Raw genomic sequence first — 17,776 nt, 5'->3', positions numbered from 1 at the left:
TAGAGCTGATGACAGGATACAAGGGAAAATCATGGTCTGTAAGGATAAACTGAAGAAGCTGGTCTGTTTGATCAGAGGTGATAGCTGTGTACAAAATTCTGTTCAGATATGTGATACAACCCCATAATATATTCAGAAATAACCTGAACAAGAAATTTATACGACCTTTGTGTAGGGATGGGGCTTCCCTGATAGTTCAATTGATAAACAATCCACCTGCAATGCAAGAGACCCCAGTTCGATTCCTGGGTCGGGAATATCCGCTGGAGAAGGGATAGGCTACCCACTCCAGTATTCTTGTGCTTCCCTTGTGGCTCAGTTGGTAAAGAATCCGCCTGCAATGCTGGGGACCTGGGTTTGATCCCTGGGTTGGGAAGATCCCCTGGAGAAGGGAAAGGCTACCCACTCCAGGATTCTGGCCTGGAGAATTCCATGGATTCTATTTCATGGACTATTCTGTATAGTCCATGGAGTCGCGAAGAGTCGGACACGACTGAGCGACTTTCACTTTCATATTCACTTTCACTGTGTAGGGATAGAAAAGAAAGGACCAGTAGACTAAAAGAAGGGATGAAATATTTCTGAATAGTAAAACTGAATATTGTAAAGATGTCATTTATTCCCAAATGAATGTATACTCCTAACATAATTCTACTCAAATTCTAGCAAAATTGTTGTTTTGTACTTAAATTTTGATCTTAAGTTTTATCATGGAGAATAACAAAGAAAATTCTGAAAAAGAAGAGTATGAAGAGGATAAATTTTAGCAGTAGCATAATGTACAGATGGACAGTATGTACCCAGCCTAATATTAAGATCTTGTTACAGAGGGGACTTCCCAGGTATTGCAGTGGTAAAGAATCTGCCTACAATGCAGGCGATGGTGGTGGGGAGTGGGGGGTGTGGGTTCAGTCCCTGGATCAGGAAGATCCTGGGGGAAGGAAGTGGCAACCCACTCCAATATGCTTGCTTGGACAATCCTATGGACATAGGAGCTTGATGGGCTACAGTCAATGGGGTTACAAAGAATCGGATGTGACTGACCATACATGCACGCTGTTACAGAGGACTTGCATGGTGGTCCAGTGGTTGAGAGTTCACCTGCTGATACAGGGGATATGAGCCTCTTGATGAAAGTGAAAGAGGAGAGTGAAAAAGTTGCCTTAAAGCTCAACATTCAGAAAACTAAGATCATGGCAAATAGATGGGGAAACAGTGGCTGACTTTATTTTTCTGGGCTCCAAAATCACTGCAGATGGTGATTGCAGCCATGAAATTAAAAGACACTTACTCCTTGGAAGGAAAGTTATGACCAACCTAGACAGCATATTAAAAAGCAGAGACATTCCTTTGTCAACAAAGGTCCATCTAGTCAAGGCTGTGGTTTTTCCAGTGGTCATGTATGGATGTGAGAGTTGGACTATAAAGAAAGCTGAGTGCCAAAGAATTGATGCTTTTGAACTGTGGTGTTGGAGAAGACTCTTGAGAGTCCCTTGGACTGCAAGGAGATCCAACCAGTCCATCCTAAAGGAGATCAGTCCTGAGTGTTCATTGAAAGGACTGATGTTGAAGCTGAAACTCCAATACTTGGGCCATCTGACGCGAAGAGCTGAATCATTTGAAAAGACCCAAAGATTGAGGGCAGAGGAGAAGGAGACAACAGAGAATGAGATGGTTGGATGGCATCACTGACTCAATGGACATGGGTTTGGGTGGACTCTGGGAGTTGGTGATGGACAGGGAAGCCTGACGTGCTGCGGTTTATGGGGTTGCAAAGAGTCTGACACGACTGAGCGACTGAACTGAACTGAACTGAACAGGGAACATGGGTCTGATCCCCAATCTGGGAAGATCCCACATGTCTTAGGGCATCTAAGCCCATGAGCCGCAACTACTGAGTCCAGGTGCCTAGAGCCCACGCACCACAACGAAAACATAGCCTCCATTCACTGCAACTAGAGAAAGCCTGCGAGTAGCAACAAAGACCCGGCATAGCCATTAATTAATTGGTTAATTTTTTAAAAAGATGCTGTTATAGAATCAGGGTTTCTACCACATCTTGAAAGAAAAGTATATAGAAAAAGACTTCATCCTCTATAATAATCAAATTATTATACTGTCACAGACATTTTAGAAAGAATTTTAGAAGTTTATAATAAAACAACTTTATAAATGACATACTTTTTAACTCTGAAATCAGAAAATCTGTGTGATACGGGACAGCAGGGGAGAATAGGTATGCTATAAACAGAAAGTCTTTTTTTCACAGAATTCTCAATTATTGAAAATTTAGTTCACCCCTAATTTTTAACATTAGGAGAAGGGTTAAATACACTTAATTTGTAGTATAATGATTTTTTTTAAATGTGAAGCTGTGAAATAAAATGAAAATTGTGTTAATGTAAAGTGGAAAAGCTGAAGTCCAAGTTATATATACTGTATACAACTATGTAAACAAATACAGAGGGAAGACATGTGGGAAGTACATTAAAATGTCAATAACAGCTATCTTGGGTAGTAGAGCTTTGTCTTTTTTACTTTTGTGTATTTTGTTAATATTGAGAATTTCTACTTTTATAATAGAAAACTTTTAGTTTGAAAATCTGCCACATATAATAGAATTAGATTTATTTCCTATGATTCTAGAGGCAGAACCTCCAAAATTGAGTTGTAGGGGTTAAGAGTGACCAGGTTTGCGTTCAGTATAAGGTAAAGTGTTCCTTAGTTAGAGAAATATATTTGAATAGATTGCTATATATTGGAATAGGTGCTAAAACCACTCTATTTAGCCCGCTTGCTGCTGTAGTTTCTCCAGTACTTCCTATCTTCCTCAGCATTTTCTAATTTTTTATATCACTAATAATTTATTAAAATACTAGATGATTTACTTATTTAGTGTGCTAATTGTATACTGTTTATCTCTTTATAGAATTCTAGTTCATGAATATATCCCAAGAATCTTGAAGGGTACTTAATGTTTATTCAGTTAGTTAATAAATGTTTTCTTAATAATTATTCTGATCTTTATCTCCTTAGGCCAGCCTTTACTGTTGCCATATAAGCCTTCTGGTAGTACGAAGATGTACTATGTTCCACAGTTAACACAGATTCCTTCGTCTCTGGATTCCAAATCAGACACCACCATTGAGAGCTCACACTCAGGTATGACATATGAAAGCTCATTGCTATTTAGTTTTTAAGTGAAATATGGAACTATTTTTGATCAGTCTCTGGTTCAGATAAGTGTCAGATATATTGTGTACACTCAAACATATAATAAATATTTCAAGAAGATTGTGTGAACAGTTACATGTTTTGGTTAGTGGATTCCATCTAGGACAAAGGTTTCCAAGTTTTCTCTGTTCATAGTGACCTTATTTTTTGGTTGGGTGATCTTTTTCCCCATCATCATGTGGATATGAGTCATCAGCAGCATAGAATTACAAGAAGTATTTTTTTCAAATACTAAGCTATTGTGTTATTAGCACATAAAAATACTGTTTTGATCTAGCAACTTAATAAGCAAAAATATTAGGGTTTTTTTTTGGTTTTGTGTTTGAAAGAAAATATTTTACTGTGTTCATAAATACCCATAATTACTTACTGATGAGACATGTGCAGCTATTGGGCACTGTAAACTTTCTCAAACCGTGAGATGAAATGGGACGCAACCACTCTCCTTCACTATTTTTGTTACAGAAACAGTCAAAAACCCAGCTCTGCAAAGATACAACAGAGTTGAAAGGAATGTAACAGTATCTAATGTTGAAACATTTAGGTGCTAGTTTCTGTATGTGCTGTGTATGTGCTGTGTGTGCTAAGTCTCTTGTGACCCTATGGACTGTAGCCCGCCAGGCTCCTCTGTCCATGGGATTTGGTTATTTGTAGTGTACACCAGATAGTAAGTATCACTATTTCCCTAGGATTTTAAAATATCCCACAGCACTTCTTTGAGATCACCACAAGAGAACTGTAGATTTAGAAAGTGAATAGCACCCCATGGAAGAGCTCAATAAACATTTTCTGTGGAAAATTATAAGATACAGATACTGAGTTGGTAGGATGTGGGGTTTTGATTGTTGGGATAACATATTAATTGGTCCATGGGAGATGATTTGATTCAGTTTAAATATGAATTTTTCATGATTGGTCAGTAGACATCTTTATGTTTGTAAAAATTAAAAAGAAAGTAGTTGTCCCTGGTGTTACACAGATTTGATTTTAAGAAAACCAAACTAGTGTCTAATGGTAACTGAGGTTAAACCCCTGTTACTGCTGCTTCTGACTTCCCAATGTGATGCCAATGTTAGGATTGATTGTTAAGCCTATAACCAAGATCTGGAAAGAATTTTTCACTACCTTCATGGCTATGATTTTAAAAAGACACTTAATGGCTACCAGAAATAAAATAAGCTCACTTAATTGATTGTAGGTAGGAACATCTTTGATCTCAGTCTCACTTTCAGCCCCCTAGTTCAGAAGACAGAAATGTACCAATAGAAATCTGATCAAGTGTTCAGTATTTTTGAGGTCTCCTGTGTGCTTCTGTTCATTTACGTCCCTAACACTTCCCTCTGGAGACATTAACTTTGAGAAAAATGGGACAGCAGTGGGAAGAGAAAATGACTCAGGAATGGTACGTTGTATCATGAGAAATCTTGTCCCTATAAAGTACTGAATTCATCAGTTAGACAAGAAGAGATCTGTTAGCTATATACTTGAGGTTGTAATTTTTTCATGTTCTTCCATCTGTTCTGAGAGTGGATGGAATTAACAATAGAAAATAATACTTTCTTATACCAGTAGAGCTACTGGTGAAATCCTTGAAACTGTTCTGATAGCTATTGTCTAAAGAGTATATTCTGTTTCCATAGATATATGGAAGATCCAACTAGAGTTTGGAGCCGGGGGCAAGTCATAAACCACTGCAGATATTTGGGCCAAAAAATTTCTCAATTGAGAATGAGTAAACTGTTGAACTCATAAAATCCTTTTAAAAACAAAAACACAAGGCAAAGGTAATCTCACAAAAAAAGAGATTTGCTCTTGTTGTTCAGTCGCTCAGTTGTGTTTGACTCTTTGTGACTGCATGGGACCCCATGGACTGCTCCACACCATGCTTCCCTGTCCTTCACCATATTCCAGACCTTGCTGAAACTCATGTCCATTGAATCGGTGATGCCATTCAACCATCTTTCCCAGCATCAGGGTCTTGTCTAATGAGTCAGCTCTTCACATCAGGTGGCCAAAGTATTAGAGCTTCAGCTTCAGCATCAGTACTTCCCATGCTGTCTAGGTTGGTCATAGCTTTTCTTCCAAGGAGCAAGCGTCTTTTAATTTCATGGCTGCAGTCACCTTCTGCAGTGATTTTGGAGCCCAAGAAAATAAAATCTATCAGTGTTTCCATTGTTTCCCCATCTGTTTGCCAGAAAGTGATGGGAACGGATGCCATAATCTTAAGTTTTTTGAATGTTGAGTTTTAAGCTAGCTTTTCACTCTCCTCTTTCACTTTCATCAAAAGTTTCTTTAGTTCCTCTTCACTTTTTGCTGTTAGAGTGGTATCATTTGTGTATCTGAGATTATTGATATTTCTCCTGGCAATGTTGATTCCAGCTTGTGCTACATCCAGCCCAACATTTCACATGATGTACTCTGCAGTGGTTAAATAAGTTAAATAAACAGGGTGACAATATTCCCTGAAATGAAAGAAAGAGATAGATGTTAGAGATACACTCTTTGGGACTAGTAACACTGTGAAATAGTAACAAGGTTCCAGTTATATTTGAGAGTAAGCTCTGTGAGGATAGGTACCATGTCTGTTTTTAAAGATATTTATACCTCATATCAATATAAAGTATAGATGTTATTTTTATATTCATTTAGAGATATTTAAATAATGTATATACTACTAACACTTAACTGTCAATAGAAGCAAAAAGCCATTGGGAGAGAACTGGCTGGAATTTTTAAAAGAAGATGAGAAGTTATAGCCAAAAAATGGCAGAGAAAATTATAGCAGAAAAAAATGGTAGCATGAAAAATTTTGCCCTGTGATAAAAACAACAGAAATTTGGCAAAACTTTATAGAAAACTTTTCCAAAATTCTGGAAATAAACCAAAGTCTTGTAGCCTTTGTAGTAAGCCTTTATTGAAGAAAAATGTCTGAACCTTGATAAGAATAGTAAGCTTGTGGCATTTTAATTTACTCTATTCTCATCCCCACACCCAGCTCAATGAGAATCTTGAAAAATATCAGCCTATAGTTCCAGGACTAGAGGGAGTAGAACAGAGCTAGTTCTCTTTCAAGACTCCACTCAAAAGGCATGTCTTTATTTGACATTCCTTAGAGCTGTCCAGTGTGTATGAGCTTCTTTTAAAGGAAAAACTGAAGATGAGATGTATATAGATATTTTGAAAGCCATTAACATATTCTTAGGGCTATGGAAGACTTACACATGTGCACAGGCCTATGTGCATGCTCAGGAAAGACCTGAGACCTTTAACCTTTGCCTGCCTTAAGGCTGTGGACAAGAAGAAAGGAAAGGCTAAGGCAGAATTTTTAACTCCCTGCCCTCAGTGTTGAAGGCTCTGTGCACGTAATCCCTCAGCAAAGACAGAGAGATTCATTGTTTATAGATGTTTAAGAATATCTGTATCTTAGCTTATCACTAAGCTAGTTGAGTGGGAACTTCAGTAGAGTTTACAGAATTAGTTTAGAAAAGTTACTTTAAAAAAATAGCATAAGTCACAGTATGTTCAAAGAACTAAGTGAAACCATGTCTAAAGAACTAAAGGGGGCTTCTCTGGTGGCTGGTAAAGAATCCACCTGCCAGTACAGCACACAAGGATTTGATCTCTGATCTGGGAATATCTCACATGCCGCAGAATAATTAAGCCCCTGCCCCTGAGCCACATTTGTTGAGCCTGTGCTCTAGACAGAGCCCATGAGCCGCAACCTGCTGAGCCCACGTGCTACTATTTAAGCCTGCATGCCCTTAGATCCCTGGAGAAGGCGATGGCACCCCACTCCAGTACTCTTGCCTGGAAAATCCCATGGACCGAGGAGCCTGGTGGCTGCGCAGTCCATGGGGTTGCGAAGAGTCGGACACGACTGAGCGACTTTCACTTTTCACTTTCATGCATTGGAGAAGGAAATGGCAACCCACTCCAGTGTTCTTGCCTGGAGAATCCCAGGGACGGCGGAGCCTGGTGGGCTGGGCTTCCGTCTATGGGGTCGCACAGAGTCGGACACGACTGAAGCGACTCAGCAGCAGCAGCAGCAGCAGCCCTTAGAGCCCATGCTCAGCAACAAGGAAGCCACTGCAATGAGAAGCCCATGCACTGCAACTAGAGAGTATCCCCCGCTCGCCACAACTAATGAAAAGCCCACACAGCAAGGAGGACCCAGCACAGCCACAAATAAACAAAACAAAAATTCAACAAAGAATTAAAAGAAGGTATAAGAACAGTGTTTTACCAAATAGAGAATATCAGTAAAAGAGAAATTATAAAAATCACCAAACAGAAATTCTGGAGTTGAAAAGTATAATAACTAAAATAAAAAATTCACTAGAGAAAACTCAATATCAGATTTGAACAGGCAGAAGAATGAATCAGTGACTTAGTGAAGATAAGTCAGTCGAGATTATCCAGTGTGAGAAACAGAATAAAAAAAGAATGAAGAGAGGTCCACAGAACCTCAGAGCCCTATGGATTACCCTCAAGCAATCTGATATACACATAATGAGATGAAGAGAGAGAAAAAGGCTGAAAAAGTATTTGGAGAAATAATGGCCCCAAACTGGCAAATTTAAGGACTCCTGTTAATCTGTGCATCCGAAATACTCAAGGAAGTCCAAGCGTGATAAACTCAGAGATCCGTGTCTAGATACATCATAAGCCATCAAAAGACAAAGAATGTTAAAGCAGCCAACACGAGTACAGAGTCTCTTCAAAGAGACTTCTGATTTCTCATCAGAAGCCATATAGACCGGAAGGCATTACAATGACATATTCAAAGGCTGAGGAAAAAAAACCTACCTACCAAGTATTCTGTACCCAAAAAAACTTCAAAAAAAAAGGAGAGATTAAGACATTCTCAGATACTCAGATAAACAAAAATTGAGACTACATTGCTAACAAACTGACTCACAGAAAATACTAAGATTTTTCAAGATGAAATAATAACTCAATAACCTAAATAGTAACTCAAATCCACATTGAAAAATAAGAGTAATAAAAGTAACTACATAAGTTAATACAGACAGTAGAAAGGTATTTTTATTTGTAGTTCCTTTTTCCTTCTATATGACATAAAAGACTAATGCAAAACAATAATTATAAATTTATGTTATTGGACACAAAATGTATAATGCTATATAACTTGTGAAAATAGCATAAAGAGGGGAGGAGACAATTATAAAGGAGAAAAGTTTATATATACTATTAAAATTGCTATTAATTTAAATAGATTGTTGATTTATATTAACATGTGAATGTTAATTCCCAGGACAATCACTAAGAAAATAACTTTATATATAGTAAAAGTCATCATAGGAATTAAAATGATATACTAATAAATAGCTATTTGACACAAAAGGGGCATAGTACAGAAACTGAGGAGCAAAAAAAAAGCATAAAACATTGAAAACAATAGAAAAATAGCAGACTTAAATCCTACACTCAAACTACATTAAATGTAAGTGGATTACAATTTGATAGAAAGGCAGAGATTGACAGATTGGCTAAAAAGACATAATTTAACTGTATGCTGTCTGCAGAAGCCTCACTTTATTTTTTTATTGAAGTATAGTTGATTTACAATATTGTGTTTCAAGTGTATGGCAAAATGATCAATTTTACCTATATATATTTTTTCAGATTATTTTCCATTATAGTTATTATAAGATACTGAATATAGTTCCCTGTGCTATACAGTAGGTCCTTGTTTTTTTTATCTTTATGTATAGTAGTGTGTATCTGTTAATCCCAAACTCCTAATTTACCCCCTGTCCCCAGCTTTCCCTTTGATAACCGTAAGTTTGTTTTTAACATCTATGAGTCTATTTCTGTTTTATAAATAAGATCATTGGTATCATTGTTTTTAGATTCCACATATAAGTGGTATGATATTGTGTTTGTCTTTCTCTGAAAAAGCCCCTATTTGGGTAATTCCCTGGTGGTTCAGTGGTTAAGACTCAGCACTTTCACTGCCGTGGACCCGGGTTCAACCCTTAGTCGGGGAACTGAGATCCCGCAACCCGTGCAGTGAGGCTAAAAAAAAGAGACTTACTTGAGATTCAAAGATAAATTAGTTAAAAGTTAAAGGATGGAATAGAATATGCTCTGTAAAAAAAAAAAAGCAAAGGAGGGCTAGAGTGTCTATTAGGAGACAAAATAAACTTCAAAACAAAAATTGTTATTAATGACAGTGTCATTTTATAATGATGAAAGAGTCAATCCATCAAGAAAATATAACAATTATAAAATGTATATGCACCTAATAGCAGAGTACCAAATATATAAATCAAAACTAACAACTGAAAAAAAAATACATTATTAAAGGGAGAAATATTTCAAGCCAATAGCAAAAGGTCATATATTGTATAATTCATTTACATGAAATTCCCAGAATAAGCAAATCCATATAGACAGAAAGTAGCTTAGTGGATGCCAAGGGAATGGTAGGGGATGGGAAAATAGGGAGTAACTGCTACCATATGTAAGATTTCTTTGTGGGGGACAAAAATGTTCTAGAATTAGATATCAGTATTGGTTGTGAAAGCACTAAGAACTACTGAATTGTACACTTATTTTAATTTGTGAATTTTCTGTTTTGTCTCAGTTTAGATAAAAGGGGGGCAGCAACAATACAACGGAAAAGACTGTGTAAAGCTGTAAAGATTTGGTAGCAGGCGTAAAATATATTGTTCAGGCAGGAAAGGATGGAATTAGCTGGTGGAAGTTAAATTAGTGATGTGGACAAATCTGAGAAAGTCTCTAAAATTACAGAGGAAAAAGAAAGTGAAACAGCTGTGAGGGACTTCCTGGTGGTACAGTGGTTAAGAATCCGCCTGCCAGTGCAGTGGACGTGGATTTGATCCCTGATCTGGGAAGATTCCACGTGCTGCTGGAGCAACTAAGCCCACATGGCACAACTGCTGAAGCCTGCACACCCTCGAGCTAGCGCGTGGCACCTGCCAGAGCCTGCGCCTGGAGCCTGTGCTCTGCAACGAGAGGAGCCTGCGCCGCAAGGGAGGGTAGTCCCCACGTGCCGCAGCTGGAGGAGCCAGCCTGCAGCAACGAAGACCCAGCACGGCCAAAAGTAAATAGGAAAATGCTGCACAAGGTGATGAGAGGCGTAAGAAACATAGCTAAGTAAACCAAACCAAGAATTTTACCTGTAGCTGGGGAAAAAGGTAATAGTCAAAGGCTTAACTGAGGAAAACATCCTTCTCCTAAAAAAGGGAACACTGTATGCAGATTGAAAGTTATCATAAAAATCCAGGCAAAAATCAGTAGAAAGAGACTGAGATACATACCAGAAAAAGATTTTTGAGTATTAAAAGGGAAAAAAATCCTATAAATATACAGTTGAAAAAAGGGAACAAAATTAAATCTGATATCAGGTTTATTTGAAAGGTTAAATGTAAAAATAATGGAACCAAGTCTGTGTTTATTGGGAAAATTATATAATTCAAGGATTTATAGACCCAGTGCATATAGATTAAGCAGTATAACAGTGAAAAGACATTTTCACATGTATACAAGAGCTAGAAAGTATGTTCAACCTCTGTACCTTCTTGGGAAATTTACTTGAAGACTCATCCAGCTGAAGAGATGAATCAAAATGAAGAATTCATTACAGAGAAATGAAGCTGAAAGTGACTGGTGGTGAACTTTGAAGTCAGTTTAACACAACACTCATCTAAATAGAAAATTTAGTTACACGGTTGGGGGAAAATGTCAGAAGTTAATTTTGGAATGAAAGGCACAAAAAGAATAAACAATTGTATTTTTTATCTTTAAGAGACTAAAGAGGTTTTGTTTTATTCATGACTTGGTTTTCCTACAACTAATGATACTAAAAGCACAGCCAAAAATAAATAAATAAATTGGACTTTAATAACATAACTTTTGCTCCCCCCAAAAAATTATCAGCATTGTAAAAAGTTTGCTCACAGAGTTGAGAAAAAAATTTGCAGTTCTTATATATCTGATAAGAGATTAATATCCATAATGTCTGAAGAACTCTTAACAGCTCAACAACAACAACAAAATCTCATTTTTAAATGAGCACAGCATCTAAAGAGACATTTCTCCAGGAAAGATATACAGATGGCCAAAAAGAATGTGAAAAGATGTTTTACATCATTAGTCATAAAGGAAATGCAAGTGAAAACTATGAAGAGATACCCAGTAGGATGGCTGTTGTGAAATAAAAAAGAACAAGGATTGCAGGAATATGGAAGATTGAAACTCTTTGGGTATTGCTAATGGTAATGGTGTAGCAACTATGGAAAACTGTATAGTGGTTCCTCAAAACATTAAACATAGAATTACTATATGAACTAACAGTTCTACTTCTAAGTACGGTCCCAGTATTCCTGACAGATACTATACTAGGTGCTACATTTATAGGGTTGTCCAAAATAAACATGTCCCCTCTGATTATGCTCAAGTGGGGAGGTAGATATGAACAAATAGATACAAATAAGTACACAAATTACAAATGATGCATTAAGAAAATAAGAGTTCTAAGAGAATAAGAGGATCCAGTTTAATTTTAGGAGCTCATGAAGACCTTGCTAAAGAAGAAACTCTAGAACTGAGATCTAGAAGATATAGGTAAATTAGGCAGACAGAGTGAGGAGTGAAAGTGCTCTGGCTGGAGGGAACAATATGGACAGAGCTCCAGAAACAGAGAAGTTTGATGCATTTGGCAAATGAGAAGAAGGCAGTGTGGGTGGACCAGAGCTGTGGCTAGAATTGGTTAAAGATAGGTAGGCTCAAGATGAGGCTGCTGCTGCTAAGTCACTTCAGTCGTGTCCGACTCTGTGTGACCCCGTAGACGGCAGCCCACCAGGCTCCCCCGTCCCTGGGATTCTCCAGGCAAGAACACTGGAGTGGGTTGCCATTTCCTTCTCCAATGCATGAAAGTGAAAAGTGAAAGGGGTCGTGTCCGACCATCAGCGACCCCATGGATTGCAGCCTACCAGGCTCCTCCGTCCATGGGATTTTCCAGGCAGGAGTACTGGAGTGGGGTGCTGTTGCCTTCGAGGCAAGGTTGTGTAAACTATATTAAGGCATTTGAACTTTATTCCAGTTGGCAATTACGGTTTGATTTACATTTGTAATTTTTTCATGCTCCTACGTAGAGGATGGCTTATGAATGAAAAGTAGGGAGTCAAGAAGTGGAATTGAGGATACTAGTTACCTAAAGGCTGTTGCAGTGGTCAGTATCAGAAAGCATAGCATCTAGGATTAGAGTGATGATGATAGAGATGGAGAGAAATGGAAACATTCAACTTATTTTTATAAGTTTAATAGTTCCTCCTGGACTTGGTAATAAAATATGGAGAGTGAGGGAGAGGAGGTTAAAAAAAAATGCTTTCTAGTTTTCTAGAATAAGCAACTGGATTAAAAAAAAAGGTGACATTTACTGAGATGGAGAAGCCTGAGGAAGAAGCAGATTTGGGAAAGATGGTCAAGATACCTGCTTTGGACATGTTAAAAATGAGACTTCTGCATCCATGTGGAGATGTTAAATCTGCAGTTGAGTTTAGACAGAGTTGGTTTACGGATGTGTTTGTGTACAAGTGCACTACATGGAATATGGCACATGATAAACATATTTTTTATGAAAACATCCAGGTGGGTGTAGAGATTCCAGATCTCCTGTTAGAGTTCTGGACTCTCTTCCTGTCCCAAACATTAATCTGTACTTATTTTGATACATTTTACAGCTGAACACAGATACAGGAAAATAAGTATGCATACACTCAATGGCATATATATATTGTGTGGCTGCACTCTCTTTCAACTGCCTCTTGGCTCCAATGAGGTTGATTCTCTTTTATATATACCTGCTGCTCTCAGGAACTGTATTCTTCCCCACCTCTGAAGCTGACATAATCACCTCTCTTGGAGAATAAAGGGAAGTTGTGAAAAAAACCTCATGTACAGTTGTTTGTGTTGTTCCATAATATATAAAAACAATTTTTTTTTTAAATGAGGAAAGGAAGTCTTTTTCTAATTTTGTTGCCAAATTCTTGGCTTTCTATGCATTGATGCCCAACAGACATACAGACAGTTTTGGAGGAGGAGAGAGATGGCTTTATTCTTTCATTGTCCAGCAAAGGGGAAAATACAGCAGGCTAGTGTCTCAAGACTATGCCCCTTTTCTTTGGGTAATAGGGAGAGAATCACAATGAAGGTCTTGCATTTTAAAAAAATTTATCTGTTTGTTTGCTTTTGGCTACATCTTAGATGCACTGTGTGGGCTTCTCTCTAACTGTGGCGTGTGGGCTCAGTAGTTTGCGGCCCAAGGGACCAGTTGCCTCAAGGTACACCACTTCCCCATGGCTCAGACAGTAAAGAATCTGCCTGCAATGCAGGAGACCTGAGTTTGATCCCCGGGTGGGGAAGAGTCCCTGGAGAAGTGAATGGCCACACACTCCAGTGTTTGTGCCTAGGGAATTGCATGGACAGAGGAGCTTGGTGGACTGAAGTCCATGGGGTCACAGGGTCAAACTTGACTGAGTGACACTTTCACTTTCATGTGGGGTCGTAGTTTCTGGACCACATCACCTACATTGGAAGGTGACTTCTTAACCACTGGACCATCGGGGATGTCCCTTGTATTTTTTTTTTTTTCCTTTGCAAAATTTCAAAAAAAGGCCACAGCTAGCATCAGGCAGCTCAGCAACTGGGCCTGCCGCTCCCTCAAGTTATTGATCCTAACCTTCTTTTTGGAATGCAGAATGCTACTGAGAGAGTGTAGGGGGAGAAGAATGCCAGGTGCAGAGTACAATTCATATGAATTGTATCAAAGAGTAATTAACTTTGTTTGGCTTTGTGAAGAAGTCTAGCTACACGTGTTAGTAGTAACAGTAAAGAATAAGCCGAGATTATTCTTTTTCAGGCCTGTTTATGTTGTTTCCCCAGCCTGTTCACTGTTTCCTTATTTTCCTTGTTTATCAGAAAACTCTCATTTTTATTTAAGAAAAGTGTCATTTCTATTTTTGCTACAACAGTTTCTCCCCCAAATGCTGTAGAGGCTAGTTGTGTCCTAAGTACTGGAATCTGAAGCTCAGAAGAAAGGTTCCAGCTAGAGATACATATTTGTTGGTCATCAACATATAATTCTATACATTGGTGATTGGGGAGTTCATCCAGGAAGAGAAGAGAACCCAGTTCTGACCCCTTCAGGAACTCCAACACTGAGAGTTTTAGTTGAAGAAAGGACAATGAGGATTTACCTGAAGGATAGGGAGCAAATAAAAGAAAGTGATGCCACAGAAGCAAAGAAAAGCTCAATGGACATACGACCCAGAGGGCTTAACAGGATTCTTGCAGTCTGTCCTGAAATATTCCTCATGACATATTTATACTATACTCATGGACTGATACTTGTGGTGGTGGTGGTTTAATCACTAAGTCACGTCTGACTCTTTTGCGTCCCCAGGGACTGTAGCCCATGAGGCTCTTCTGTCCATGGGATTTCCCAGGCAAGAATACTAGAGTGGGTTGCCATTTCCTTCTCCAGGGAATTGCCCCACCAAGGGATTGAACCTGCATCTCCTGCTTGTCAGGCAGATTCTTTACCACTGAACCACCTGAACTGATACTTAGCTTTTTTGGCCATGTACCTTTTTGGTGCTTACAAAGTGCATGAGATATGGAGTATCAGATAAGAAGGAAAAAAAAAACACATTTTTGTAGAAGATAATTCCACAATTACTACAAACTCTTACATATCCAGAGATGTTCTTTTGCCTCTTCTTTGTGACATGGGTAAACTTCTTATCAGTTCCTGTATTAGTGGACTTAATACTGAAATGTATTTTAAAAGAAAAAAAATCTTATATTCAAATCTTACATTTATCACATAAAATTTTCCTTAGAATAATTTGTATTATTGTCAGATTGACCTTCCTAAAATGTGCCTGATTGTATTTCCCTTTATTATTACCCTGTTTAGTTTGGGATGCTATGCCCCGCTGAATTTTGTTCCAATTACTTTTTAATATCTCCCACCACTCTCTTTAATGTCTGACCACAAAAGTATCTGATTTTCTTATTTACTGTTTTCCTTGTCTTTGCTAATGCCATAACCTCCACCTAAAATGCTTTTGTTTCTTCCTTCCTCTTCATATTTCAGAAAGTCCCTACTTGCAATCTGTTTCTCCTCGTCTGAAAACATTTCTGAGCTAGAATTTGATCTCCCTTCTGAACAGATATTCTGCTTTCTATGTCTCCTCTTATGTCATTTGCTTCTCCATTGTATTGTAGCAGTATTGTACATTTCTGACAGCTTCAGTTTGACTGATGTCTCCTTCTAATTACCCTATAACACTCCCATGGTAGTGCCTTTTTTATAGAAGTGGTTTAAGAGGTAATTTTTTTTGTTTTTCTTTAAATTCTTATCTGTACTTACGTTAACTGTACTGCTTTTCCATTTTTCTGTAGGATCCAATGATGCCATTGCTCCAGATTTCCCGGCTCAGGTGCTAGGCACAAGGGATGATGACCTGGCAGACACTGTTAACATTAAACATAAAGAGGGCATCTACAGTAAGAGGGCGGTAACTAAGGCATCCTTGTCAATGGGGAAAAAACCCTTTCAGAAAGATAATGCAGGTGACTGGAGTGGCTTTGTGTATTTTGTGGCCTTTTTTTTTTTTTTCTCTGTATTCATCCTAAGTGGGAGTATTATCCTTTCTTTTTTTTCTACTTCATTAATGCGAACTTTTCTCCTAGGTGTTTTATTGGGTATGTACAAGAAGGAAAATATAAAATCTTTTTAAATGCTTCAAATTTTTGAAAACAATAAACTTTAGTTTCACTATGGAAACTAGATTGCAGCTTTTAAAATGAAATTATATCCAATTAAATGTTTTAAAGACTAAAATCCATAGAAAGTGTTGATTAAAATGCTTCATGAATTTATCTGTCAGATGGTATAAATATCTCATCAATTGGATTCTGCAGGAAAATCTGTGGCTTACATGTTGTTTTGAATTTTTTTTAATTTTCCTGCCAACATTTAAAAATAAGATTTTGGGCTTCCTTTGAAAAGTCAGAATATCTGGTTGCACTCAGCTTGTATTCCTTCTTGGCAATAATCAGTGAACCCTGAGGCATGACTGTCCTCTGCAGAAAGGATACACATTCTGTTTGCATCAGTCCACATGAGTCTCAGGCTCATGAAGACTCAGTCTGCTTCATTCATCGATCTTGGGTCTTCATTCTTATTCCCAGATAAAGGCCCCAATGTTTTATAAAAGCTTTTAATCTTTAGGAATCTCCTTGATTTTTTTTTCCCTCTGCATCACTGATATTGTGCTTCTTTAGTTGATACACAGGAGTATTTATTAAAGGAAAATTTCAGGAGCCACTGAAAACTCTACATGTATACTTACATATGTTACTTTGTTACATTTACAGTTTTTTATTCATGTTCATAGCTATTAGCCAGATAGGAGCTACTAATCTGGGGGCAGTATTCAAACAAGGGCTGCTGGCTCTATGTTCTGGTTTGGGCATAGTGTTAATGATTTCCTGTGATGGTGTTAGTGCTTTTATGAGGAAACCAAACGAAAGGCTGCTTGCTAAAGTGCAGACATTCTTCCAGATAACTTTTGTTGCTCTCAAAAGCATTTTGAGGTCTTTTGAAATGAGATAAGTTTATCTGCCAGTTAGCACCGAGGCTGCCAAGTAAATAAAAAAGCAACTGTTTTTTCAAAATGTAGTTCATAAATGAAAACGCTCATATGCTAGCTATATACTAGTGGCAGTTTGGTTCATGTAGGTGACCCTGTGATCCCACTGTTAGACACTTGTGAAGAAGGTGGATATGCAGAAACTGACAGGAAACAAAAAGTGGTAGGCTCAGGGAACTCCATTAGAAGTCTGCACAGTGAACTTACTAACTGTGCATTTGGTAAGGATGTTGTGTTGGAAATAAAGTTGGGCTTTGTTACCTGAGGGACCCCTGTAACTTCCCGCTTCTTATAGGGATCATCTGTTACTATTATCATTGGTCTACTTCAGACTTTACATCCTAAGGGAAAGCCCTCCTGATTAACCGTGGGCGAAGCCCAGCCTTAGAACCTCTCACTTTAAAGGGTTAAGAAGAATAGGGAGAAGATACCTGCTGGAGAAAACTTTTGTATACCAGCTAAGTGAACCCATTAAATATATCAGAAATAAAAATCTCATAAGGATTGGAATATAAAAGTAAGAAATTCTGATAGGAAATAGAATGTAAAAAGAAGGGAAAAGAAAAAAAAAATGAAAAGAAAATTCAAGATTGACTCCAAAGGGTCATCATCAAAAAATAGGTGTTCCATACGGAAGATAAAGAAGGTAAAAAAGAAGCAATCAAAGGACTAGTATAGGAATAGATCCCAAAAGTGAAGGATATTAATTTTCATATTAATAAGAACCATTATGTACATAAAAATCCACATCAAAGCACATGACTGTTTGAAATTTTGATACACTGGCAAGAGGAGATTCAAAAGGCTTCCAAAGAGAAAACAAGTACCATATA

The 17,776-nt window shown here is 37.8% G+C and overlaps 1 protein-coding gene across 7 annotated transcripts in view; it reads left to right on the top strand.

Annotated features, from left to right (window-relative positions):
• The window catches only part of ALMS1 (ALMS1, centrosome and basal body associated protein), a 190,536-nt gene that overhangs the window by 122,130 nt on the left and 50,630 nt on the right, over positions 1-17,776 (top strand). For 5 of the 7 annotated variants that reach the window (XM_027554877.1, XM_027554876.1, XM_027554875.1 and 2 more), the window contains 2 exons: positions 3,037-3,162; positions 15,691-15,861. In XM_027554877.1, coding sequence (XP_027410678.1) covers positions 3,037-3,162; positions 15,691-15,861 — 297 coding nt within the window. Of the gene's footprint in view, positions 1-3,036; positions 3,163-4,874; positions 5,019-15,690; positions 15,862-17,776 lie in introns of those variants that run through there. The other 2 variants (XR_003513293.1, XM_027554878.1) reach the window with 2 other exon arrangements.

Source organism: Bos indicus x Bos taurus, chromosome 11, assembly GCF_003369695.1.
Source record: "Bos indicus x Bos taurus breed Angus x Brahman F1 hybrid chromosome 11, Bos_hybrid_MaternalHap_v2.0, whole genome shotgun sequence".
NCBI classification, from domain to species: domain Eukaryota; kingdom Metazoa; phylum Chordata; class Mammalia; order Artiodactyla; family Bovidae; genus Bos; species Bos indicus x Bos taurus.
The sequence above is the reverse complement of the archived record's forward strand: the minus strand, read 5'-3'. Positions and strand labels throughout refer to the sequence as shown.